General features: G+C 45.8%; 1 protein-coding gene and 1 long non-coding RNA gene across 7 annotated transcripts; one reads left to right on the top strand and one right to left on the bottom strand.

The window, feature by feature from the left end:
* Positions 1 to 16: 16 nt before the first annotated feature.
* LOC130519855 (NACHT, LRR and PYD domains-containing protein 12-like) lies at positions 17 to 23,871 on the top strand. Of its 6 annotated transcripts, none has more exons than XM_057023463.1 (12): positions 17 to 238; positions 1,719 to 1,886; positions 2,490 to 2,591; positions 2,863 to 2,975; positions 3,076 to 4,894; positions 5,822 to 5,998; positions 6,109 to 6,282; positions 7,361 to 7,534; positions 7,741 to 7,914; positions 8,219 to 8,392; positions 22,298 to 22,471; positions 23,003 to 23,871. In XM_057023463.1, exons 2-12 carry the CDS (start codon positions 1,756 to 1,758, stop codon positions 23,181 to 23,183), a joined length of 3,393 nt encoding a protein of 1,130 aa, XP_056879443.1. In that variant the 5' UTR covers positions 17 to 238; positions 1,719 to 1,755; the 3' UTR covers positions 23,184 to 23,871. The 6 variants fall into 6 exon arrangements, 5 of the variants coding, with proteins under 5 accessions (XP_056879443.1, XP_056879442.1, XP_056879445.1 ...); XM_057023462.1 differs by lacking the exon at positions 17 to 238 and adding an exon at positions 1,214 to 1,232; XM_057023465.1 differs by lacking the exons at positions 17 to 238; positions 7,741 to 7,914 and adding an exon at positions 1,214 to 1,232.
* On the bottom strand, positions 2,652 to 4,604 carry LOC130519857 (uncharacterized). The gene is made up of 2 exons (XR_008948498.1): positions 4,491 to 4,604; positions 2,652 to 2,954 (listed from the first exon to the last, which is right to left on the bottom strand). It is a non-coding gene; the product is annotated as an uncharacterized LOC130519857 (long non-coding RNA).
* Positions 23,872 to 26,798: the final 2,927 nt, after the last annotated feature.

The following is a 26,798-nucleotide window of genomic DNA, read 5'->3' on the forward strand; positions in this document are numbered from 1 at the left end:
GTTTGATTCCGCAGCCAAAAACGAACATCTGTCAGACGAACTCCAGTTGTTTCCCAGTATTTCAGTTCAAACGTGGACCAAATTGTTCTGAAGAGAGGCGCCTGTGCTGGATATGACGCGATCCAACCACAAACACGTGACGTGTAGAGGAAGAAGAAGCGAAAGCGAAAGTGAAAGTTCTCAACTTCGGGCTCCATCTTGAGTGACCGAGCCCTGATGGAAAACCTCTAATATTCAGGTAGCATTTTGGTTCTTTCACTGCTGTCGTCTCGAATCAATGTTCCGCTGCGAGATGCGGCTTAATAAGCTGCGTGTGCGCAATGAGCGTGCGCGTGTTTCGGACGCACATTGCGGCTGGTCGACGGGAATGTTGTGACGGATGATCAAACTTTGTAGCGTGTTTCCTCTAACTGCGTTTTCCGCTAACCCTGAGCCAACATTTTAGAGGTTGAGGAAGCACATTTTAATACTCACAATAAGTCACAATATTATTTGCAGTTAGTGGAAAAATCCACGGAAAGAGGGACACAAACGCGACAGTTTTAGCCTCCTCCCTTTGTCCCTCCACCAGGGGGACAATCAATCCTTTATTTAAAAAAGGAGAGTATGTAAAGAGGGAGAGATCAAGGCATTCCATTTTATTGTTTTAACAACTGGTTCTTTGTGGAATATGAATTTGTTATTATGGGTTTATGAAATGTGTTCTGTTTTGAATGAAGCAGTCAAGAAAACGAAACTAAACTAAACCCATGGTGTTTTGATATTTTTGGTCCTGTACATGTGGTCAGATCAGATTAGTCTGAGCAGAATTGGGTGTTTTTTGCCCTTTGCTGTGTGTCATCTATTCTATTCAGCATGTTGGGTTGCTTGACTTCTGTTGGGTTGTGGCAACTTGATCATCACTTCTGAGATATTAACACACCTTTTTCCTGAGGCTGGCTCCAATGCTGCCAACACACCTGGCCATGGATATGGTGGGACTTCTGTGATGAGTGGGGTCAGAGGTGGTGGACAAGCTCTGCTCCAAAACAAGCTTGCTAGATATGTTTGGGATCTCCTCCGCCACAACCACCAGCTGCAACTAGTAGCTGTGCACGCCGTGCAGAGTTTTGACCTCTAGGTCAGGCTACAGATGTTTTTTCCAGCACCATCATGTGTTCGTGAGAAACATGATGCGCCTGATCAAAAAAGCTGCTTGTAATCTGACAGACGAGCCATGATGAGATGTCAAGGTGCGTTGTTGAAAATGAAGATCCTCTTCTTGGAATCCTGTCTGAGATGACAGAAGATGATGCTGCATTTGACCCACTTTGATGATGTGATGACGTATTTCTGTTTAGTTTTGAATGCATTCTCATCTTATTTGTTGAATTTAATGTTGAGAACTGACATCTTGAAAGAATTTAGGTTTTCTTGTAAACCATAACCAGATAAAGAATGATTTAATTTGTATTTGTGTGCGTCCGTCTAATGCCACCGCACCTTCTGAAACACCCAGGAGAAACATTTTTTCCACAACTATTTTATGTTTAACATGGTGTAAACTTTTAAGATGTCCCTAAACTTTTTCCCAATATATATGTGGCCTGTATGATGTACAGGGTGACATCATATAATAGATTTGGATGTGAATGAGCCGACAATACGTCATTGGACAGACCTCTGCTTGTCTTCATGCTGAGAATCATGTTCTTTAATCTTCTTTTCTGTGTCAGCAGACTGTTCCTGCTTCACCGTTTAGACTCACGTTTAAAAATGAGCGAATGTGTGATGGAAGAGGAAGAGAGAGCAGAGTCCGTAGTGCCCAGCTGTGTGTCCATGAAGAGCGACAGGTCCAAAGAGAAACCTTACAACTTCGGTATTGGACCTCAAGGCTCACCTTTAAAGTAAGGTTTTCTGAACCACATAACTCTGCCTTAGAACATTTCACAACCATACAAAACATCATTTTGTGGGTATTAGCCTCCACTATCGTGAAAAATGAAATTCATCAGCTCTTTAAAATGAAACGGTGCACAGTCCTTTCACCATGTTGGCCTCTGGAAAACCAGTGTTGTGGGCCCGATGGACCAGCGTCCCCGTCGTTGCCGGACCACCGTTGGCCACCAGTTGGGTTTTGGGATCAAAGTGGGGGTGTTTCCTGTATCCGGTTCTCCTCACGGATCCATGACTACAACATGTTGCTGCAAGTGCAGAGACGTTTGCTCTGGAAAGAACTTTAGAGCACATTCAGTGCTGCAGGATGAGGGGCTGGAAAAGGTGCCAGTTCTTTTCTCACTGCAGGGAACAGTTAAAAAAAGCAGCTTAAACTCTGAAAACATGAAAATGATACAGATACATCATTGATTTAGTGATTCAGTTGTTATCCAGAATGTATTAGAAATGTTCCTGTTTGATAAAAATGCAGTGAATTGGGATTATTTAACTCCAACCTCTCCAGATTATTTACCTTCATCACAGTCTCATCACTATTTCTGATGTTTCCTCAGGATGGACGAGGACAGAGCAGAGTCCACAGTGCCCAGCTGTGTGTCCCTGAAGAGTGACCACTCCAAAGGGGGGGAAATAAACTTCAGAAGTTCAGAGGAAATGTAAGAAAACTAAAGTGTGATGATGTGTTTGTGTGCCAGCTGTTAGTCACATTAACAGCAGCAGGTTGTGAGTTTATTATTGGAGATGTTTAACACTTAAACCTCAGACAGTCATATAGTTACAGACTTAATGTCAATATTGTTGATTAGAAACAAGAATCATGATTTAAACTGAAAGATGAATTCAGACATAAATGCTGGAACAATATTGAGTCTTGATCAGGTTCTTTCATCCTATAAATCAAAGGACTAATAGAGATGTGTTTCATAGTGAGAGGGGGGAGCACATCCTATCAAACTGGGACCAGTCAGCTCCACCAGGAGAGTCCTCTTGTTCACAATCTGGAAGCAGATCTGGAGATGCTGGAATGAAGCCCAAACAAAGTAAAACTGTTCAATATGAGATTTAATTTGTGATGTCATGAATTTGGAGTTGTGTTGATGATTTATTATAGATGGAAATCATTGGTTTACTTATGTTCAGGAAGTGATCTGCAGGAGGTGATAGAAGGTCATAAGATGAGTCTGAAGAGAAGATGTGAACATGTGACTGAAGGAACTCATGAAGCAGGAAGTGGAACCCTGCTGAACAAGATCTACACTGAGCTCTACATCACTGAGGGACAAAGTGAGGAGGTGGACACACAACATGAGGTGAGACAGCTTGAGAGAACCTCCAAGAAGAACGTCCAGGACACTCCAATCAAGTGCCAGGACATCTTCAAAGTCTTATCTGAGCAACAGAGACACATCAGAGTGGTTCTGACCAACGGTGTCGCCGGCGTTGGAAAAACCTTCTCAGTGCAGAAGTTCAGTCTGGACTGGGCAGAAGGTTTGGAGAACCAAGACATCAGTCTGGTGCTTCCGCTCTCATGCAGGGAGCTGAACTTGATCAGAGATGAGCAGCACAGTCTTCTCTCACTGCTTCATGTTTTCCATCCAACATTACAGAAGATCAGAGCAGAAGATCTGACTGTCTGGAAACTTCTGTTCATCTTTGATGGCCTGGATGAAAGCAGATTTTCACTGGGTTTCAACAAGCATCAGCTCATCTCTGATGTCACACAAGTATCGTCAGTTGACGTGCTCCTGGTGAACCTCATCCAGGGGAACCTGCTTCCCTCAGCTCTCCTCTGGATCACCTCCAGACCTGCAGCAGCCCATCAGATTCCTCCCTCGTGTGTTGACAGGATCACAGAAGTACGAGGCTTCACTGACTCCCAGAAGGAGGAGTACTTCAGGAGGAGGTTCAGTGATGAAGATCTGTCCAAGAGAATCATCTCACACATCAAGGCCTCCAGGAGCCTCCACATCATGTGTCTGATCCCAGTGTTCTGCTGGATCACTGCTATAGTTCTGGAGGACATGATGACCAGAGACCAGAGAGGAGAGCTGCCCCAAACCCTGACTGACCTCTACTCACACTTCCTGAGGGTTCAGATAAAGAGGAAGAAGCAGAAGTATGGAGGAAAGCAGAGACCAGAGGAACTGACTGAGGCTGATAAAGAACTCTTTCTGAAGTTGGGTCAGCTGGCGTTTGAACATCTGGAGAAAGGAAACATCATGTTCTACTCAGAAGACCTGGAACAATGTGGACTGGACGTCTCCGAGGTGTCGGTGTACTCAGGACTTTGTACAGAGATCTTCAAAAGAGAGAGTGTGATCTTCCAGAAATCAGTCTACTGCTTTGTTCATCTGAGCATTCAGGAGTTTCTGGCTGCCGTCTACATGTTCCACCATTACACCATCAATAAAAGGATTATGGATTCTTTCCCAAAATATTTGAAACTAAACCCTTTTTCCTGGTTTGTTGGGTTGTTAAAGAACGATCCAGTCACATCTCTTGATGACTTCCTCATGAGAGCACTAATGAAATCTCTTGAAAGTGAAAATGGCCACCTGGACTTGTTTGTTCGCTTCCTTCATGGTCTCTCTCTGGAGTCCAATCAGAGGATCTTGGGTGGACTGTTGGATCAGACGGAGAACCATCCAGAAACCATCCAGAAGGTCCTCAACAACCTGAAGGAGGTGAACAGTGATGAAATCTCCCCAGACAGAAGCATCAACATCTTCCATTGTCTGATGGAGATGAAGGATCAGTCAGTCCATCAGGAGATCCAAGAGTTCCTGAAGTCAGGGGAGATATCAGAGAGGAGACTGTCAGAGATCCACTGTTCTGCTCTGGCCTACCTGCTGCAGATGTCAGAGGAGGTTCTGGATGAGCTGAACCTGCAGCAGTACAAGACCTCAGAGGAGGGACGACGTCGCCTGATTCCAGCTGTGAGGAACTGCAGGAAGGCCGTGTAAGTAAAGATTTTTGGAGCCGGACATCGACGTTTAAATCAAGCGAGTGGATCATGTCAGGTAGCAATACCCCCTCCAGTGGTCATTCCTTCAATTCTTTATTTCCATTACAGCGTCCATAAATTAAAAACAACAACAATTCATCCAGAAATGTTCAACACTGGCTGGATATAAGTTCAAAGGTCAATCCAGACAAACCAACATAAGGCAGGAATAATAGGAGCCACAAGTTAACTGACTATCATGAAATTACTGTCATGTCATTAAATCACTTTTGTTTGTTTGTATACATCGTATTCAAACGACAGAAAAACACATTTTAACTAATGACACGTGACTATTTTGCTTCATTTGTTCAACGTAAAAACAGCCAGCCTCGTTGGTTTAAATGGGTGTTTTAGGTCTTTGTGGCGGTTCCGTTTGGAGCCTTTATGTGACCCACAAAGTTGTTTGACCCTTTCCACACCCGTTAGGTGGCAACTTCATCACTAGCAACAAAAGGTGCAGTGAAAATGATTTGAAGGGAAACAGGCAGATATAACAGAAGCTGAGGGCAATCGATGCAACCAGAGACTCTGATGTCATCGATCGGATCGCTGAATTAAGACTTGACGCACCATCGTACAAATTGGATGAAATGCAAAATATCCAAAGAGCCGATAGACAGATAAAAAGATGCACGTTTCTTTAAACCATTTGCTACAATCATTTTAAATATTGAGTAATTATGAGCTGTTCTAAAATAAGACAAATGTTGAGAATAATTCAGTTGCATTTCAGATCTGATGGTCGTTCAAACTGTTGCTCTACGGTGTTGAATTTAGCTTTTCCAGGAAATGAGCTACATTTGTGTTGAGGTAGATTCTCAGATGAGTTGAGTAGAAATCCCAAAGTTTGACTCACTATTTTTGTTTCATACACAACAGACTGTCTGATAGTGTTCTTTCAACGAGTCATTGGGAAGTTGTGGCCTCAGCAATGACGTCAAACCCTTCTCATCTACGGGAGCTGAGCTTAAGAGAGAACAAAAGCCCGACAGATGCCGGAGTAAAGTTACTGTCTTCTGCAATGATGCATCCAAACTGCAGACTGGAGACGCTCAGGTCAGGAGGCCTCTGTTGGTCTTTTCTAAATTTCTTTACATTTTCTGCTTTTCTCTTCATTTTCATATTTAGAAATGTGTTTTTATTTGCCCCATTTATTCCTTTTCCAGGCTGGAGTGCTGCAGTTTATCAGAGATCAGCTGTGACTCTCTGGCCTCGGCGCTGAGGTCCAATCCCTCCCATCTAAGGGTTCTGGAGCTGAGTGAGACCAAGCTTCAGGATCCAGGAGTGAAGCAGCTCTGTGGTGCTCTCCAGGATCCTCTCTGTGAGCTGGAGACTCTCAGGTCAGTCAGAGATGATCCAGTACTTTCCCAGGTGTAACTAGTTAGACAATAACTGTTTACATGTTTGATCTTTGTTATAAATGTAGTGTTACAGTTCTCAGAAAAAAGACCATACAGGACAGATTTGCAGTATTAAATTGGTTGTGGAAATCTGTCCCATGTGAGGATGGTCATCAATGACTAGAAAGGAAGTATCAGTTGTAGATTTGTCTTGTTTTATTTTAGGCTGGCCACAAAACCACCCAAACATTCAGACCAATCAAAAATGGTTCTTCCTGTCTTTTAAAGATCAGAAGGAAAACTAGAAACCCCAAAAAGAAAGCTGCTGCAGTGTGCCATGCCCCTTCTCTCCTGAGAAAAGCCATCCCAAAAAAGAGAAAAGCCCAAGTGTGAAGTGAGCACCCTGTTAAACCTTGGTACCGAAAGCCTGCAGTCATTCTCATCTGAGGTGGCTTCATTCCAGCCAGAAGCCCAAACCTGCCTCCCTCTTAAAGGGGCAGCAGGTCAGTCCAACCACAGAAACCTTCATGAAGATCTGAAGCTTTCAGCATCCACAATTGTTGCACCTCACTTCCATTGGAGTCCAAATCAGAAGTCAACAAGTTGATTCTACACCGATTCTACACAATGCAACCATTTTAAGACAACAAGTGACACCAGCTGCCAATCATTGTTGGAGAAATGTGCAGTCAGGGGAACTATGCGTCCAGACTATAGCCACCCTTCCAGCATCCAGCAGTGTCTAAAACCTTTGATTTGGTTTCACCAGAGAGTGTAGGGATTGCAGGGTCGCTGCAGCATCGCCCACAAGCTGTCAGGAGTGGGTCGCTTTGTCCCAACTCCTGACAAGAGTTGAGTGCTATTGAGAAATGTGGTCTCACAAACTTGGAAGGTATTTTGACCCACACACAGTTTACATACGCTGTAGATCTTGTCCAACTGCCCTGAAAGAACCCAAAATAGGAACATACGGCAGATAAGCCGGTGCAGGACCAGAGGTTTGTTGCTTGTAAGCTGTGTTTTGCTCTGGTACATGTTGATTTTTATTTGTCTTCTCTCAAAATAATTGTTATTTTAGACTAAGTTGCTGCAGTTTATCAGAGACCAGCTGTGATTCTGTGGCCTCAGCTCTGAAGTCCAACCTCTCCCATCTGAGGGTTCTGGACCTGAGCGACAACACGTTGCAGGATTCAGGAGTGAAGCTGCTCTGTTCTGGACTGGAGAGTCCAAACTGTAAACTGGAGAGGCTCAGGTCAGTCTTCATTTTTCTACCTATATACCAGCTGCTAAGATGGTGAAGTGAGGCTGTTCTCAACACTGCTGTGATGCACCACATTAAAAAAATTCCTTGGAATATCGTGAATTCAGGTCCGACCCAACTAAGAACTAACGTAGGTTTAGTACTGACGCAGATAACATGCAGACCTGCACCGTATAACCTCATCCTGCATTTTTCAGATTAGACTTCTGCAGTTTATCAGAGATCAGCTGTGGCTCTCTGGCCTCGGCGCTGAGGTCCAATCCCTCCCATCTCAGAGAACTGGACCTGAGTTGGAACCTGCTGCAGGATTCAGGAGTGAAGCTGCTCTGTGGTTTTCTCCACTTTCCAAACTGCCGACTGGAAACTCTGAGGTAAACACCATTCTCAAAAATGTCCATTATTCCACATAAAGATGAGCCACAGGTGAGATGGATCTCCATGATGAGATGGGAGGGAAAGAGGTGGGAGAACCTGGGAAGAGTGAGGGCCAGAACAATATATATTCTCCTCTGGAACAGTGCAAACCTGAGAGGTTGGAATTGTGGTAATTACATATTACTATCATTTTTTAACCTGGAACTAAATTAAATATTTACAGATCATGCCTTTGATTAACCTTTCAGATGAATACTGGTTTCACTTATAACCTTATAAAAGTTTCCCTTCTGTATTTAGATTAAGGGAATGCAGTTTATCAGAGATCAGCTGTGACTCTCTGGCCTCGGCGCTGAGGTCCAATCCCTCCCATCTCAGAGAACTGGAGCTGAATGGGAACCAGCTGCAGGATTCAGGAGTGAAGCTGCTCTGTGGTTTTCTCCACTTTCCAAACTGCCGACTGGAAACTCTGAGGTAAACACCATTCTCAAAAATGTCCATTATTCCATCCGAGGGTCCTCACACTTTCTGAGTGTGTGTGTTGTGCCCAGTTCCTTCAGGAGGGAGGGCCACACGGGGACCACTTATTCATGATAAATTGATTTAAGGACAATGAAAAAGCCGACAGATGGTAACCAAAATTAGACAAAACTAGGTGAGGGTGCCTGGTAGACACCAGCCAACGAGGAGGGAGATGGTGAGGGAGACAGGAAGTCATCTAAGACAGGTTGTGCCTTTAAAGATGAGCCACAGGTGAGATGGATCTCCATGATGAGATGGGAGGGAAAGAGGTGGGAGAACCTGGGAAGAGTGAGGGCCAGAACAATATATATTCTCCTTTGGAACAGTGCAAACCTGAGAGGTTGGAATTGTGGTAATTAGATATTACTATCATTTTTTAACCTGTAACTAAATTAAATATTTACAGATCATGCCTTTGATTAATGTTTCAGATGAATACTGGTTTCACTTATAACCTTATAAAAGTTTCCCTTCTTTATTTAGATTAAGGCTCTGCAGGTTATCAGAGTTCAGCTGTGACTCTCTGGCCTCGGCGCTGAGGTCCAATCCCTCCCATCTGAGGGTTCTGGACCTGAGTCAGAACCAGCTGCAGGATCCAGGAGTGAAGCTGCTGTCTGATCTCGTAGAGAATCCACACTATGGGCTGGAGACATTGAGACATGGCTGGTAGAAGCCAGTCAACTCCCGCTCATCTGCTGCATCACTCACTGACCACTGGTGAAGAGCATCTGTGGAAACATCTGCCGTCTACTCCCTCCATAGATGAAAAATTCAGTTTTTAAAAAGCGCTTGTGGACTTTCAGGAGATCAGTCGATGGTCGACAAAGCAGAAGCAGCTTCGCCTTGAAGTTAAATTAGTTCCTGGTATCACACAATGCATCTTTATAAAGTTCTAAATGGCTCCTCGGCCACTCTTATAAGCATGGAAACATTCTCTTAATTGTCTCTTCAAATGTCTGTATTATACGTTACTATTTTACATCCTGCCTTCAGAATCTTTAGGGTTTAGTATTTACTGTCTCTGTGACATGGAGCATTGGAATATTTCAGCTGCAGCCAGCAAAAACCCATCAGAATGACGGCTATCGGTGGGAACCACAGGTCATTTGACTTTAGTCAGTCTGTTCAATGTTATAGGATTTATTGCAATCTAATAAAAACTATGAATAAATGTGGGAAATAGGAAATAAAAAGAAGCAAAATGACCAAATAAATCTCCCATGAATACTGTAAATTTAAAGATGTCAAGAATGGAATATCAGCTTAAATGGAATCAAACATAAAGGGAAAAGGCCTCCTTTAAGTTTACTGCAAAAATAAACACTAAATCAAGAGCGACACGCACCAAAAACGTCTCATTCTCTCTTCTGTCTCCACTCATTCTTTTATATTCTCTTAAGATAATGGGGACGGGGTCGTGTGATAACAAAACAAGCTAATTGGGGACTATATTTTTGTTGCAAGAACTTTGGCTCTTCAGAAGTTTCTATGTTGGCTTCCACAGATTGTGCATCCACTAAAAACTCAGTGTTTTTGAGGAACTACCAGGAGCGGCTGGAGTGGAGGCCAATGACACTAGGCTGAAGGCTGGTGAATTTACTGGGAGACAGGAGGTGCAGGCAGGTCAGAGGCAAACAGGTTCAGCAACAGGAGGTCAGGCAGGTAAGAAGTGCTGGAGAGTCTTGCATAGAAATACAGAAGAACAATCTGGCAAAGACTGAGTGCAGGGGAGGCTGATAGCAGGGCTGATTGGGAATAAGCTGCACCTGTGCTGCAGGTGAGTGGAGCAGAGGCAGAGGGACAGGAGGGAAATGGGGCTGTGACAGGTAGCGGAGGTACCTGATCAGATTGCGTGAATTCCCAATTATTCTGATTAGAGCAACTCTCTCCAAAGTAGAACGTAAGTGTGAAATTTAAAATGACAATATTTACTAAAAATTGCAGCACAGACCAGTTCTTTGCTCCGACTGGGCCGTTAGTACTGACGGCACAACTGTCCAGTCAGCTGGTGAGTGTCGGGTACTGAGTTCACTTTTGACCAGGTAGGACATAATTAACATATAAAGTATGTTTTGTTCAACTAAACGATGGGTGTGAGGAACCACCGACAACAAACAATGTTTCCAAAATTTAAATTTTCGTATTTTGTTATGAAGCCCCGGAGGGCTGAAGCAGGACCGCTGTTAAAAATGTATCAGTCCGCGCTTCCAGTTCTGGTGCAACGTCCAGTTCTAAATGTATGAATCCGCGTATTGACGTTTCAACGTCCCATCAGTAAACGGAGAGATTTGGATATAGTCCCCCTTCGGTGGTGTTTTTAGAGCAGTTCTTAACAACTTTCTCTTTGCCTGATAAGCGGTCCAAACATTATTTCACTTCCCTATAAAATACTCTAAAATTTGCTGTTCAAGATCAGATACCACCAGGTATAATTCATCCTCTAAATTTTCACAATTTCTTATTCTGTCAGGCTGTTTTTAAACCTTTGGCAACATAAAATAAAGTACTCAACTGGTATTATGTCAGGCTGGTTTACATCCCATTAAAGAAGCCAGCAGAAATAAAGCACAACAGTTACACAGACTACGCACAATAATATAGAGGATATAAAAAACAGTGCTGAGATGGGTTTGTGTCACTTTAGTAAAATCAAAGCATTTTTCTTTATGTGCCAGCAATGAACACAATCTAAGAAGTCTTTGACACTAAACATATGGAGCTCCTACAGAACAAACTAAAGATTTGTTGTTATTAAGATAAAGAAATGCAACATTTCCCCCAGAGAAACGATGGCGATGGAAAAAGCCCTGGCTGTGTGTGAGCATCACAGCAGGCGTGGGTTCTCCTCTCTGGAGTCATGCGGGGCTCCTTTGAAGGGCAGATGAGGAGGTTGGTTACAGATTCCCCTCAGAAAGATGATTACGGTGCCAAAGGTCATCACCAGGGTAACCAGGAAGAGGCAGAGTCGGTCTACTGTACGAGCGATGCCGCTCCAGTTATCCTTCTGCTGTCAGGACCAGACATTTACGCCACTTTTGATCTTTTTAAATCAGACTTTGGGTTGAGGACTCTGTTTGAACCCTCTGAGCTCATTGTAGTCGTTCTTGTTGCGCGTGTGTTTAATGATGTAGTGGCTCCATCCACAGCCGGCTTGATCTCTGCGTACAGCTGATGGCTCCTCCCTCTTCTTGTGGTTTCACAGCTCCACACAGACACCAAAGCTCAGAACTCAAATGAAGCTACTGATGCTTCTATATCTCATGTGTTTAAATGTTTCTGGAAACGTCCTGGCAGCGTGTGTGACTCGGGTCACCAGTCCGTGTCTCCCAGACTGTTTCTCAAACATCAGCTCACTGCGGGACTTCACACTGTCGTACTCCTCAGCCGAGGCAATGTAGCCCACTGAGCTGGATCGCCGCGGTAACGCTCCATCCCAGTACGGCTCTGCCTCAGCAGGGCGGGACATGCGCAAGATGCGGGGTAATCGCTGGAGGAAGAGCTGGCAGAAAAAGAAAACAGGATTTGGAACACTGATACTGATGTGTGTATGTGTGTGTGTTATAGTGGAAAAACCACATGTTCATATATCCTCTTTCATATGTTGTTAAGTCATAGGTTCATATATCCTCTTTCATATGTTATTAAGTCACAGGTTCATATATCCTCTTTCATATGTTATTAAGTCACATGTTCATATATCCTCTTTCATATGTTATTTGTTGTTGTTCGGTTGCTCCTTTGTTTACTTCCGGTTGCTGTCGCTAGTTTCCGGTCTCGTGAGCTCACTCTCGCTAGCTTGTCACTGACGGTGGTTGTCAGCGCAGCATCAGCGAGTCTCCAGCCCGGACGCGGCTCCTTCGTGTGTCCACAGAGGCTCCGTCTGTCTCCTACTGACTTGTATCTCTACATTTTGTCGTCGCTGCTGGTTGTCAAACGTTTGCTGGAACTTGTGGCGCTCGGCTGCCGGCGACGGCAACTATATCTGTTTTAAAGAAGCGGAGGAGACCGCGGAGGAGGTTCCGAGGATGAACCCTCAGTGCGCCCGCTGTGGGAAGATCGTCTACCCGACAGAGAAAGTGAACTGCCTGGACACCGTGAGCTGGGTGACCCGGAGAAGCGTCCTTTTAGTCCGTTTTTGCGAGGATGACAGAAACGGGAACCTTTGGGCAGGTCCTGTGAAGTTGGACACGTCGGTGATTGAGAAGTGGAAGGAAAACGACCCTTAAATGTTGGGGTCCAGGGTTGTGTCTGGTTTGTCCTGCAGGGGGCGTGAGGAGCTCAATTGGCAGCAGCTGGTGCTGAGGCAGGCGCACCTGTGGGCAATTAACACCTGGAGGAGGGAGCGCCTGGCGATCAGGGCCAGAGTGTTGCGGCTTTGTTGCTCTGTCTTCCCGGCACGTTTAAGGGCTTCACGCCGTCTGCTGGACCTGAGAAGTGCAGAACCTGTCTCCCGAGCTCCCTGCAGTCCAGGAGGACTGCTTCTGTCTTTGAGTGTTCCCCTGTCAATCAAACTCATTTGGACCTTTTTACCACTGTGTTCTGGCCTGCTCTCGGGTTCTGTTAAAACCCAAAATCTAACAGATACTTGATTTAGTGATTTTTTTTCCAACAGGCGGTGTTTGATTAGAAACTCTTTCTGAACTCTGGTGCTCTGAAACATCTCTGCTTCCATTTTCAGCTGTTTTTATTCTCAATAACATCAAATCATCCATCCATCCAAATCGTGGTCCTGCTGGACCACCAAAGGACAAACACTTTCCATTTAGCACGGACAAAAAAACCCAAATCCTGTTTAGCAATGAAGCTGTGGGGAGAGTTTGAGGAGCGTTTCTGAGGAACACGCTGCCATATTGGGTCCAAGCTGCTGGGGTTTTTGTTGTTTCCAGGTGAATCGGTGGGCAGCGGCGTTACCGCCTGTCTCTGCCCCCCCCCTCTCCCCATGGTCGTGGTCACGCCGGGCATCTTTACTGGTCCCGTTTTAAACAGGTTCTCTTGGGAACAGGTGTTCTCCAGAACTGTATTCCAGGCTGCTGTGCTGAAGGGCTGTTTTCAGTAGCAATAGAGCCAGAGTGTGCCTGCTCCATATGAACCCCCCCAGGCCGTGCTTTCCTCCTGGCTGAGCCATAATCAGCTCTGGATGGACTGGTTCACGCTTGGACTGAGTCAAGATTTGATAGCTTGACTGATTCTTACAGTTTTTGATCAAACCCCCATCTGCTGATTCCAGGAGATCTTTAAAGGATCTCAGAGCTTCAGATTTATGAAGCCTGCTCAGCCCCCGGCAGCGCTGATGAAACCATTTCATTCCTTCAAAAAAGCAGAACATGAAGCTCCAGAAAAGGTTTTTGGATCAAGTTTCCAACAGAACGAGGACAAGTGGGTAAAAGCGCCACTTTAAAGCCTCCACGCCTCAGAAAACATCCACCTTTAGGATGCCTGACTTTAGAGGATCGTCGGTTCGCTCCGAGCACAAGAACAAACATTTTTAACCTCAGTCCAAGAACATCTGACCTGAAATGATCAAAAACCTTCAGCGTAAAAAGATGGTGGAGAGAAAGCTGCTGGGAGGTTCTCAGAAGAGAAGTGGCATTAAAGCCAGCTGGAAGAGTCCAGCCTGCTTCCTGCTCCTCCAAACAGGCGTCTCCACACCAACACTGAGGAACACGGGCTTCTGTTCTTCCTTCTTCTCTTCTGACTATTGTGTGTTTGATGAATGCAGCATCCACTCACTGCCCCCCCCCCTCATTTACACTGCTCCTGGTTTCACAATGCTCCTCAGACAGATGCAACCAGAGACACTGATGCCGTCAGACAATAAACCTGAGTGTTGTTGTGTCCGGTTATTAACATGTTCCATGCTTTTCCTTCTGCAACAGTTCATCACACCTGCTCAGGGAAACCTCGGTGTAAAGGAGGTGAAGCCGTGCCTCAGTGACTCTACTGTGGTGTTTTAGAAACTAACAGTTATTAGATGAATATACAGTGTGCATGTACGCGCACACGTGTGTATAAACACTTAATACACGCGTGTGCGTGGATGTAGACCAGGGGTCGGCAACCCAAAATGTTGAAAGAGCCATATTGGACCAAAAACAAGAAACAAATCTGTCTGGAGCCGCAAAAAATTAAAAGCCTTATAATGAAGGCAACACAGGCTGTAAGTGTCTATATTAGCTGTATTAGCCTACTTTCCAAATGGTAAGTAGGCCACAAATACATAATGAGCATTCATGATTGTAGCTACACCGGTCCAATGAAATAATGGCCACGCATCATACAGATGTCTTTTGAAAAGAACCCTACAAGTGACCTATCAAAGGAAACATACATAAAGAATAATACATTTTAAGCCATTTCAACAATAACAAATTGAGACATTAAATGAAATTATGACCATTTTAAAAATGTAAAATAAATATTGACTGAATTTTTCAATTAACATGTCTCTCAGACAGTTACAATGATGAAATGTTTATTTTCCTGCCGCGCATCCTGGAGAGAATGACGCCCCATGTGACCACTCTGCTGTACGATGGTGCTTTAAGTTTAACTTCCATTATCGTGGGATGTTGAAAACTTTAAGAATGTTTGTCACGTTTTTCTCCTACAGAAATTATATTAAAACAATTCCCATTTTCATATTTTTGAAAAAGCTCCAGGGAGCCACTAGGGCGGCGCCAAAGAGCCGCATGCGGCTCCAGAGCCGCGGGTTGCCGACCCCTGATAGACTTTTTAGTACTTTGGGTTCATAAACTTTTTAGTATTTTGCAGATTCGTGTCTGTATATAAACCAGATCCTCCTGTAATAAAGAACTAAAGGCTGACTGTTGTCACGTGACCTGTCTCCGTCTGTGTCCGATGATGGAACCTGCCTGGAACATCTGGTCCACAGAAAATGCAAAACAGCTCACAGAACTGGTCCAGTTTAGACCCAAAAATGACAATAAATAATGAAAATGTGTGACGCAGTAGAACAATGGACGAACTTTCTATTGGTCATTGACAGTTTCACTCATCGTCATCAGAATTCATCAAAAATATTCAAACCAACAAACTACACACAGAACCGCAAAGTTTAGAGCTTAAAGGGAGCGACAGGTGAAGATTCAAAGCTCAACGCAGCTGAAGAAGTTCCAAAAAGGAGAAATATCATGTGATGCTTTATCGCCACCCGGTGGACACGCGTGGAGCTGCAGACAATAGTTAAACGCGCTCCGACACATTCTGACCTCTGCTGCTCCTCCTGGACTCCAGGGCTGCAGAAATATGCTGCTTTTACAAGTCTTTAAAATCTGTCAAGCATCATAAATCTTATTTATTTAACTAAGTTAAGCAGTTTTCATTTAAATGCAAAAACATATTTATGGCATTAAAATAGCAAAACAACTTTTAATCTTGAACCCTCCCAGAATGCTTTTATAGTAGTGGAATATTAATCAACAGCCATAAAGTTGTTCATTAACAGAGGAAAAAGGAAAGGTAAAAGTATTCCGTTCAGACTGAGCAGGAAGACTGAAGACCGACAAGGTGAGTAAACGAAGAGCATTATTGAAAAGAATTGACAGTTGTGTTTGGAGATAAAATCAAGATTTGAAAACATTTTTGTGACTATTGAAGAGCTGCATAGAGCTGAAGAAGTCTTGGCTTAAGAAAATTCAACTAGACTTCATATTTAGTTTTAGCACAAAACATCGTTATACATTATAAATGAATAGGTCTTAATTAACTTTCTGATAGTCTGGCTTTAGTTATAGTTGAATAGTCTTTCTAAGTGAAGTTTAGTTTATTTTTCTGCTCTTTGCTACTGATCCTAAAAGAACTTTGAACTTTAAACCCTCCCAGAATGCTTTTATAGTAGTAATATATACGCCATAAAGCTGCTGATTAGGTTTTAAAAGTGAAAGTATTCTGTTCAGACGAAGCAGGAAGAGCGACAAGGTGAGTGTAAAGTGAGTATTATGCTGTTAACGTTGTTAGAGAGTCTTAACAGGTATTAACAACATTTTAAAACTTTTTTGTGACCGGTGAAAAGCTCTTAGAGTTATTAGAGTTGTTCAACAGTCCAGGTCACAGCTGGATATTTTGGTATTACCTGTCAAACAACATCTAATCGTGGGCAAGTTAGCATCTCTCAGCCGGACCAATTTAAGACAATAAACTAAATAACTAAATCCACACAGGATCACAGGACACCAACAGGATTTTGGGTTCATGTTGCACGTTTTCTCACAGTGGTTTATTGTTCTATGTTGTGGAACCACTGTGAAAGAAATGCAGGAGTGGGTGTCATTTCTTTCATCTATTTTAAATAGAGCAGTGATCTTTGAGGACTTGGATCATAGAAATAATTGAAGAGGGGAACAAAGGAGGGGAGTTAAAAAGTCCTGACTAGCATGTTTATGTAGCACCAGATAATTTAGTGGCTGAGCTGAAGACAGTCCTTTCACCATGTTGGCCTGTGGAAAACCAGTGTTGTCGGGCCGATGGACCAGCGTCCCCGTCGTTGCCGGACCACCATTGGCCACCAGTTGGGTTTTGGGATCAAAGTGGGGGCGTTTCCTGTATCCGGTTCTCCTCACGGATCCATGACTACAACATGTTGCTGCAAGTGCAGAGACGTTTGCTCTGGAAAGAACTTTAGAGCACATTCAGTGCTGCAGGATGAGGGGCTGGAAAAGGTGCCAGTTCTTTTCTCACTGCAGGGAACAGTTAAAAAAAGCAGCTTAAACTCTGAAAACATGAAAATTATACAGAGACATCATTGATTTATTGATTCAGTTGTTATCCAGAATGTATTAGAAATGTTCCTGTTTGGTAAAAATGCAGTGAATTGGGATTATTGAACTCCAACCTCTACAGATTATTTACCTTCATCACAGTCTCATCACTATTTCTGATGTTTCCTCAGGATGGACGAGGACAGAGCAGAGTCCACAGTGCCCAGCTGTGTGTCCCTGAAGAGTGACATGTCCAAAGGTGGAATAATAAACTTCAGAAGTTCAGACAAAATGTAAGAAAACTAAAGTGTGATGATGTGTTTGTGTGGCACCCTTTAAACTTCGGTATCAGACCTCAAGGCTCACCTTTAAAGTAAGGTTTTCTGAACCACATAACTCTGCCTTAGAACATTTCACAACCATACAAAACATCATTTTGTAGGTATTAGCTTCTACTATCGTGAAAAATTAAATTAATGAAACGGTGCACCAACATGTCAGGCGTTCGCTCCCATTAACTCCCATGTTAATTTTAGTGTGGTAAATCTTTTAAAACTGAAAATTGCTTCTGTTTTTAACTGGTCATTTCTCCTACATGGGTTAACATCATCTCACTAAAATTCCTAGGCATATATTTTAAAGTTTCCCAACAATATCCACCATTGCAGAGTGCTCCAGCTCTCCATTTAGATACGGATGGGTAAGACATGGCAGGTCTGTGCAGCTTGTTCTGCCACACTGTTCCACCACATGTCATGAAAATTCATTAAAAAGTCTATTTATAAGGCTCCTGGTTCTAATAAACCCATAGACAACAATATCAGTCATTTCTAAATGGTTGAAATAAGCTTTTGAATACGCGTGACCTCTGTGCTATTTAATGATCAGTTTCAGAGACCAGACGACTGTATTTGGACCATAAATGTAGAACTTTTGTTCTATTCTATGAGTTTATATTCCTGATTTGGCACTTTTATTTTTAACATAAATTCTCAATGAGGAAAAGCCACTAAACACTTAGGTCAAATACACTTTTCTCCAACTAAACGAGCTTGTTAGAACGTAAATAACTTTATATTTTTTGCTCAGTGTTCATTCAATCTTCAACTGTCAGAGCAAACTGAAAGTAGAAGTGAACGCAGCCTTTCTTAGGCGTTGCTAACGCCCAGTAGACATGTATAACCACTATTCCCATTTTTGACAGCTATCAGAAACGGTCTGCTTCCATTGGAGATTCCTCCTGTCCCGAGGGTGAAAAGAAATGGAGAACTGAACTGCAGACCGCCGACCTGAACAACAGCGTCTCACGTAAGCTCGTACATTTGTATTTATAAGATACTTTTGGGTCGGAATAAAGGAACAACTTGTGTATTTACAATGTGCAAGAGAAGCTCCAGAGAGCACTTGTTTGGTTCCACTGGAACCAAACCCTCTTCAGACCTTCCTAAATGCTTAGACAGTATTTAGCAACATTTAGTCATTTAGTTCTGGAAAGTGTTAAAGAGTTGAAGGCAGGTGACCTTTATAGGACAATGGGTCTGCTGAGTATGATGTGTTTGGAGAAGGTTTGATGTGTTTTTCTAAATATCATCCAGCTTTGACCAGCTGTTTAGTCCAAGCAAACTCTTTGAAGACATGGAAATGGTTGTTATAGACTAAATTACATTGAAACCCAATGAAATAAAAGAATAGGTGTACATAAGAAGACATAACATTTCCAACGGACAGTAAGATGGGTCATGACCCGACTGTTGCTTCTATCATTCAAACATGACAGAATATTTTCCAGTTGAGGACATCTGTGTTACTGCTGTAGATGACAATTGTAAAAGGATTTAAAAGATTCTTTGTTTCAGAGGGTGGTGAACTGCAGGAGGTGATAGAAGGTCATAAGATCAGTCTGAAGAGAAGATGTGAACATGTGACTGAAGGAACTCATGAAGCAGGAAGTGGAACCCTGATGAACAAGATCTACACTGAGCTCTACATCACTGAGGGACAAAGTGAGGAGGTGGACACACAACATGAGGTGAGACAGCTTGAGAGAACCTCCAAGAAGAACATCCAGGACACTCCAATCAAGTGCCAGGACCTCTTCAAAGTCTTATCTGAGCAACAGAGACACATCAGAGTGGTTCTGACCAACGGTGTCGCCGGCGTTGGAAAAACCTTCTCAGTGCAGAAGTTCAGTCTGGACTGGGCAGAAGGTTTGGAGAACCAAGACATCAGTCTGGTGCTTCCGCTCTCATGCAGGGAGCTGAACTTGATCAGAGATGAGCAGCACAGTCTTCTCTCACTGCTTCATGTTTTCCATCCAACATTACAGAAGATCAGAGCAGAAGATCTGACTGTCTGGAAACTTCTGTTCATCTTTGATGGCCTGGATGAAAGCAGATTTTCACTGGGTTTCAACAAGCATCGGGTCATCTCTGATGTCACACAAGTATCGTCCGTTGACGTGCTCCTGGTGAACCTCATCCAGGGGAACCTGCTTCCCTCAGCTCTCATCTGGATCACCTCCAGACCTGCAGCAGCCCATCAGATTCCTCCCTCGTGTGTTGACAGGATCACAGAAGTACGAGGCTTCACTGACTCCCAGAAGGAGGAGTACTTCAGGAGGAGGTTCAGTGATGAAGATCTGTCCAAGAGAATCATCTCACACATCAAGGCCTCCAGGAGCCTCCACATCATGTGTCTGATCCCAGTTTTCTGCTGGATCACTGCTATAGTTCTGGAGGACATGATGACCACAGACCAGAGAGGAGAGCTGCCCAAAACCCTGACTGACCTCTACTCACACTTCCTGATGGTTCAGATAAAGAGGAAGAAGCAGAAGTATGGAGGAAAGCAGAGACCAGAGGAACTGACTAAGGCTGATAAAAAACTCCTTCTGAAGTTGGGTCGGCTGGCGTTTGAACATCTGGAGAAAGGAAACATCATGTTCTACTCAGAAGACCTGGAGCGATGTGGACTGGACGTCTCCGAGGTGTCGGTGTACTCAGGAGTTTGTACAGAGATCTTCAAGAGAGAGAGTGTGATCTTCCAGAAATTAGTCTACTGCTTTGTTCATCTGAGCATTCAGGAGTTTCTGGCTGCCGTCTACATGTTCCACCGTTACACCATCAAGAATAAAGGGATTATGGAGTCTTTCCTAAAATATTTGAAACCAAACCCTTTTTCCTGGTTTGCTGGCTTGTATAATAACGATCCAGTCAAATCTCTTGATGGCTTCCTCAGGAGAGCACTAATGAAATCTCTTGAAAGTGAAAATGGCCACCTGGACTTGTTTGTTCGCTTCCTTCATGGTCTCTCTCTGGAGTCCAATCAGAGGATCTTGGGTGGACTGTTGGATCAGAGGGACAGCCGCCCAGAAACCATCCAGAAGGTCCTCAACAACCTGAAGGAGGAGAACAGTGATGAAATCTCCCCAGACAGAAGCATCAACATCTTCCACTGTCTGATGGAGATGAAGGATCAGTCAGTCCATCAGGAGATCCAAGAGTTCCTGAAGTCAGGGGAGATATCAAAGAGGGAACTGTCAGTGATCCACTGTTCAGCTCTGGCCTACCTGCTGCAGATGTCAGAGGAGGTTCTGGATGAGCTGAACCTGCTGCAGTACAACACCTCAGATGAGGGACGACGTCGCCTGATTCCAGCTGTGAGGAACTGCAGGAAGGCCGAGTAAGTAAAGATTTCTGGGGCCGGACATCGGCGTTTAAATCAAGCGAGTCGATCATGTCAGGTAGCAATACCCCCTCCAGTGGTCATTCCTTCAATTCTTTATCTCCATTGCAGCGTCCATAAATTAAAAACAACAACAATTCATCCAGAAATGTTCAACACTGGCTGGATATAAGTTCAAAGGTCAATCCAGACAAAGCAACATAAGGCAGGAATAATAGGAGCCACAAGTTAACTGACTATCATGAAATGTTTTAGGTCATGTTTTAGGTCTTTGTGGCGGTTCCGTTTGGAGCCTTTATGTGACCCACAAAGTTGTTTGACCCTTTCCACACCCGTTAGGTGGCAACTTCATCACTAGCAACAAAAGGTGCAGTGAAAATGATTTGAAGGGAAACAGGCAGATAGAACAGAAGCTGAGGGCAATCGATGCAACCAGAGACTCTGATGTCATCGATCGGATCGCTGAATTAAGACTTGACGCACGATCCTACAAATTGGATGAAATGCAAAATATCCAAAGAGCCGATAGACAGATAAAAAGATGCACGTTTCTTTAAACCATTTGCTACAATCATTTTAAATATTGAGTAATTATGAGCTGTTCTAAAATAAGACAAATGTTGAGAATAATTCAGTTGCATTTCAGATCTGATGGTCGTTCAAACTGTTGCTCTACGGTGTTGAATTTAGCTTTTCCAGGAAATGAGCTACATTTGTGTTGAGGTAGATTCTCAGATGAGTTGATTAGAAATCCCAAAGTTTGACTCACTATTTTTGTTTCATACACAACAGACTGTCTGGTAGTTTTCTTTCAACGAGTCATTGGGAAGTTGTGGCCTCAGCAATGACGTCAAACCCTTCTCATCTACGGGAGCTGAGGTTAAGCTGGAACCAAAGCCTGACAGATGCTGTAAAGTTACTGTCTTCTGCAATGATGCATCCAAACTGCAGACTGGAGACGCTCAGGTCAGGAGGCCTCTGTTGGTCTTTTCTAAATTTCTTTACATTTTCTGCTTTTCTCTTCATTTTCATATTTAGAAATGTGTTTTTATTTGCCCCATTTATTCCTTTTCCAGGCTGTGGGACTGCAGGTTATCAGAGATCAGCTGTGACTCTCTGGCCTCGGCGCTGAGGTCCAATCCCTCCCATCTGAGGGTTCTGGACCTGAATTGGAACCAGCTGAAGGATTCAGGAGTGAAGCGGCTCTGTTCTGGACTGGAGAGTCCAAACTGTAAACTGGAGAGGCTCAGGTCAGTCTTCATTTTTCTACCTATATACCAGCTGCTAAGATGGTGAAGTGAGGCTGTTCTCAACACTGCTGTGATGCACCACATTAAAAACATTCCTTGTAATATCGTGAATTCAGGTCTGACCCAACTAAGAACTAACGTAGGTTTAGTAGTGATGCAGATAACATGCAGACCTGCACCGTATAACCTCATCCTGCATATTTCAGATTAGACTTCTGCAGTTTATCAGAGATCAGCTGTGGCTCTCTGGCCTCGGCGCTGAGGTCCAATCCCTCCCATCTCAGAGAACTGGACCTGAGTGACAACAATCTGCAGGATTCAGGAGTGAAGCTGCTCTGTGGTTTTCTCCACTTTCCAAACTGCCGACTGGAAACTCTGAGGTAAACACCATTCTCAAAAATGTCCATTATTCCATCCGAGGGTCCTCACACTTTCTGAGTGTGTGTGTTGTGCCCAGTTCCTTCAGGAGGGAGGGCCACACGGGGACCACTTATTCATGATAAATTGATTTAAGGACAATGAAAAAGCCGACAGATGGGAACCAAAATTAGACAAAACTAGGTGAGGGTGGCTGGTAGACACCAGCCAACGAGGAGGGAGATGGTGAGGGAGACAGGAAGTCATCTAAGACAGGTTGTGCCTTTAAAGATGAGCCACAGGTGAGATGGATCTCCATGATGAGACGGGAGGGAAAGAGGTGGGAGAACCTGGGAAGAGTGAGGGCCAGAACAATATATATTCTCCTTTGGAACAGTGCAAACCTGAGAGGTTGGAATTGTGGTAATTACATATTACTATCATTTTTTAACCTGGAACTAAATTAAATATTTACAGATCATGCCTTTGATTAACCTTTCAGATTAATACTGGTTTCACTTATAACCTTATAAAAGTTTCCCTTCTTTATTTAGATTAAGGAGCTGCAGTTTATCAGAGATCAGCTGTGACTCTCTGGCCTCGGCGCTGAGGTCCAATCCCTCCCATCTGAGAGAACTGGACCTGAGTTGGAACCAGCTGAAGGATTCAGGAGTGAAGCTGCTGTCTGCTCTCATAGAGAATCCACACTATGGGCTGCAGACATTTATTCAGTAGCTGGTTGAAGCCAGTCAACTCCCGCTCATCTGCTGCATCACTCACTGACCACTGGTGAAGAGCATCTGTGGAAACATCTGCCGTCTACTCCCTCCATAGATGAAGAATTCAGTTTTTAAAAAGCGCTGGTGGACTTTCAGGAGATCAGTCGATGGTCGACAAAGCAGAAGCAGCTTCGCCTTGAAGTTAAATTAGTTCCTGGTATCACACAATGCATCTTTATAAAGTTCTAAATGGCTCCTCGGCCACTCTTAGAAGCATGGAAACATTCTCTTAATTGTCTCTTCAAATGTCTGTATTATACGTTACTATTTTACATCATGCCTTCAGAATCTTTAGGGTTTAGTATTTACTGTCTCTGTGACATGGAGCATTGGAATATTTCAGCTGCAGCCAGCAAAAACCCATCAGAATGACGGCTATCGGTGGGAACCGCAGGTCATTTGACTTTAGTCAGTCTGTTCAATGTTATAGGATTTATTGCAATCTAATAAAAACTATGAATAAATGTGGGAAATAGGAAATAAAAAGAAGCAAAATGACCAAATAAATCTCCCATGAATACTGTAAATTTAAAGATGTCAAGAATGGAATATCAGCTTAAATGGAATCAAACATAAAGGGAAAAGGCCTCCTTTAAGTTTACTGCAAAAATAAACACAAAATCAAGAGCGACACGCGCCAAAAACGTCTCATTCTCTCTTCTGTCTCCACTCATTCTTTTATATTCTCTTAAGATAATGGGGACGGGGTCGTGTGATAACAAAACAACCTAATTGGGGACTATATTTTTGTTGCAAGAACTTTGGCTCTTCAGAAGTTTCAATGTTGGCTTCCACAGATTGTGCATCCACTAGAAACTCAGTGTTTTTGAGGAACTACCAGGAGTGGCTGGAGTGGAGGCCAATGACGCTATAGCTACATATAGCTACATATAGATCACCGTTATCCTCAACCCAAAAGACCACCAGTTGGCGCAGCAATACTAAAGATAGGAGGTTGTTGTTGTTGCGCAGACGCGGAGTGATATCACGGCCAAACGTGCCCTATGTTCTATATCCCGTATGTTCGCGACCAAAGGGCGCACCGTATTAAAAGGTGCAGCCTCAGTTACGGTGCTGTTTCTGTATTTAACACATACATCAGGCGCTCCGGATTATAGGGCACGGGCATGGTAAAACATACCGCAACGATAGCTTACATGCATGCCCGTCTGTAGTGGGCCGCTCACAGCGGGAGCCCCGTCTGTAGTGGGCCGCTCACAGCGGGAGCCCCGTCTGTAGTCGGCCGCTCACAGCAGGAGCCCCGTCTGTAGTGGGCCGCTCACAGCGGGAGCCCCGTCTGTAGTGGGCCGCTCATAGCGGGAGCCCCGTCTGTAGTGGGCCGCTCACAGCGGGAGCCCCGTCTGTAGGAGCCCCGTCTGTAGTGGGCCGCTCATAGCGGGAGCCCCGTCTGTAGTCGGCCGCTCACAGCAGGAGCCCCGTCTGTAGTGGGCCGCTCCTAGCGGGAGCCCCGTCTGCAGTGGGCCGCTCACAGCGGAGCCCCGTCTGTAGTGGCCGCTCATAGCGGGAGCCCCGTCTGTAGGGGCCGCTCACAGCGGGAGCCCCGTCTGTAGGAGCCCCGTCTGTAGTGGGCCGCTCATAGCGGGAGCCCGGTCTGTAGTCGGCCGCCGCTCATAGCGGGAGCCGGTCTGTAGTCGGCCGCTCACAGCGGGAGCCCCGTCTGTAGGAGCCCCGTCTGTAGTGGGCCGCTCATAGCGGGAGCCCGGTCTGTAGTCGGCCGCTCATAGCGGGAGCCCGGTCTGTAGTCGGCCGCTCACAGCGGGAGCCCCGTCTGTAGTGGGCCGCTCACAGCGGGAGCCCCGTCTGTAGTGGGGCTCATAGCGGGAGCCCCGTCTGTAGTGGGCCGCTCATAGCGGGAGCCCCGTCTGTAGGAGCCCCGTTCACAGCGGAGCCCCGTCTGTAGTGGGCCGCTCACAGCGGGAGCCCCGTCTGTGTAGGAGCCCCGTCTGTAGTGGGCCGCTCACAGCGGGAGCCCCGTCTGTAGTGGGCCGCTCATAGCGGGAGCCCCGTCTGTAGTGGGCCGCTCACAGCGGGAGCCCCGTCTGCAGTGGGCCGCCTCACAGCGGGAGCCCCGTCGTCTAGTGTGGCCGCTCATAGCGGGAGCCCGGTCTGTAGTCGTAGTCGGCCCGCTCTAGCGGGAGCCCGGTCTGTAGTCGGCCGCTCACAGCGGGAGCCCCGTCTGTAGTGGGCCGCTCACAGCGGGAGCCCCGTCTGCAGTGGGCCGCTCACAGCGGGAGCCCCGTCTGCAGGGGCGCTCATAGCGGGAGCCCGGTCTGTAGTCGGCTGCCGCTCATAGCGGGAGCCCGGTCTGTAGTCGGCCGCTCACAGCGGGAGCCCCGTCTGTAGTGGGCCGCTCATAGCGGGAGCCCCGTCTGCAGTGGGCCGCTCACAGCGGGAGCCCCGTCTGCAGTGGGCGCTCACAGCGGGAGCCCCGTCTGTAGGAGCCCCGTCTGTAGTGGGCCGCTCATAGCGGAGCCGGTCTGTAGTGGGCCGCTCATAGCGGGAGCCCCGTCTGTAGGAGCCCCGTTCACAGCAGGAGCCCCGTCTGTAGTGGGCCGCTCACAGCGGGAGCCCCGTCTGTAGGAGCCCCGTCTGTAGTGGGCCGCTCACAGCGGGAGCCCCGTCTGCAGTGGGCCGCTCACAGCGGGAGCCCCGTCTGCAGTGGGCCGCTCACAGCGGGAGCCCCGTCTGTAGGAGCCCCGTCTGTAGTGGGCCGCTCATAGCGGGAGCCCGGTCTGTAGTCGGCCGCTCATAGCGGGAGCCCGGTCTGTAGTCGGCCGCTCACAGCGGGAGCCCCGTCTGTAGGAGCCCCGTCTGTAGTGGGCCGCTCATAGCGGGAGCCCGGTCTGTAGTCGGCCGCTCATAGCGGGAGCCCGGTCTGTAGTCGGCCGCTCACAGCGGGAGCCCCGTCTGTAGTGGGCCGCTCACAGCGGGAGCCCCGTCTGTAGTGGGCCGCTCATAGCGGGAGCCCCGTCTGTAGGAGCCCCGTTCACAGCGGGAGCCCCGTCTGTAGTGGGCCGCTCACAGCGGGAGCCCCGTCTGTAGGAGCCCCGTCTGTAGTGGGCCGCTCACAGCGGGAGCCCCATCTGTAGTGGGCCGCTCACAGCGGGAGCCCCGTCTGTAGTGGGTCGCTCACAGCGGGAGCCCCGTCTGTAGTGGGCCGCTCCTAGCGGGAGCCCCGTCTGTAGTGGGCCACCCACAGCGGGAGCCCCGTCTGTAGTCGGCCGCTCATAGCGGGAGCCCCGTCTGTAGCGGGCGGAGCTGGAGGAGTGCGTGAGGTGGATGGTTCCTTTTGCCATGGCGCTACGGGAGGTCGGCGGCGCCTCCTTGAAAAGCTTCCCGGGAATCCCTGAAGATGATGTGCACAACATCCAGATCCACGCTTCCTACATGGCCTGGCTGGTGAGCTCGGTTCTTCAGCAGAACTTCATGCACAGAGCACACAGAAGTATTTACCGTATTTTCCAGACTATAAGTCGCACTTTTTTTCATCGTTTGTGACTTGTACTCCGGAGCGACTTATATAAATACATTATTCCAGAATTTCACAAGT

The sequence above is a fragment of the Takifugu flavidus genome, unplaced genomic scaffold (genome assembly GCF_003711565.1).
Source record: "Takifugu flavidus isolate HTHZ2018 unplaced genomic scaffold, ASM371156v2 ctg230, whole genome shotgun sequence".
Taxonomy (NCBI): domain Eukaryota; kingdom Metazoa; phylum Chordata; class Actinopteri; order Tetraodontiformes; family Tetraodontidae; genus Takifugu; species Takifugu flavidus.

Excerpts from the sequence above, each read along its gene's own strand:
- LOC130519855 (XM_057023462.1), top strand. Across the intron at positions 4,895-5,821 it reads AGGAACTGCAGGAAGGCCGT|ACTGTCTGATAGTGTTCTTT; the intron begins GTAAGTAAAGAT and ends CATACACAACAG. Across the intron at positions 6,283-7,360 it reads TGTGAGCTGGAGACTCTCAG|ACTAAGTTGCTGCAGTTTAT; the intron begins GTCAGTCAGAGA and ends TTGTTATTTTAG.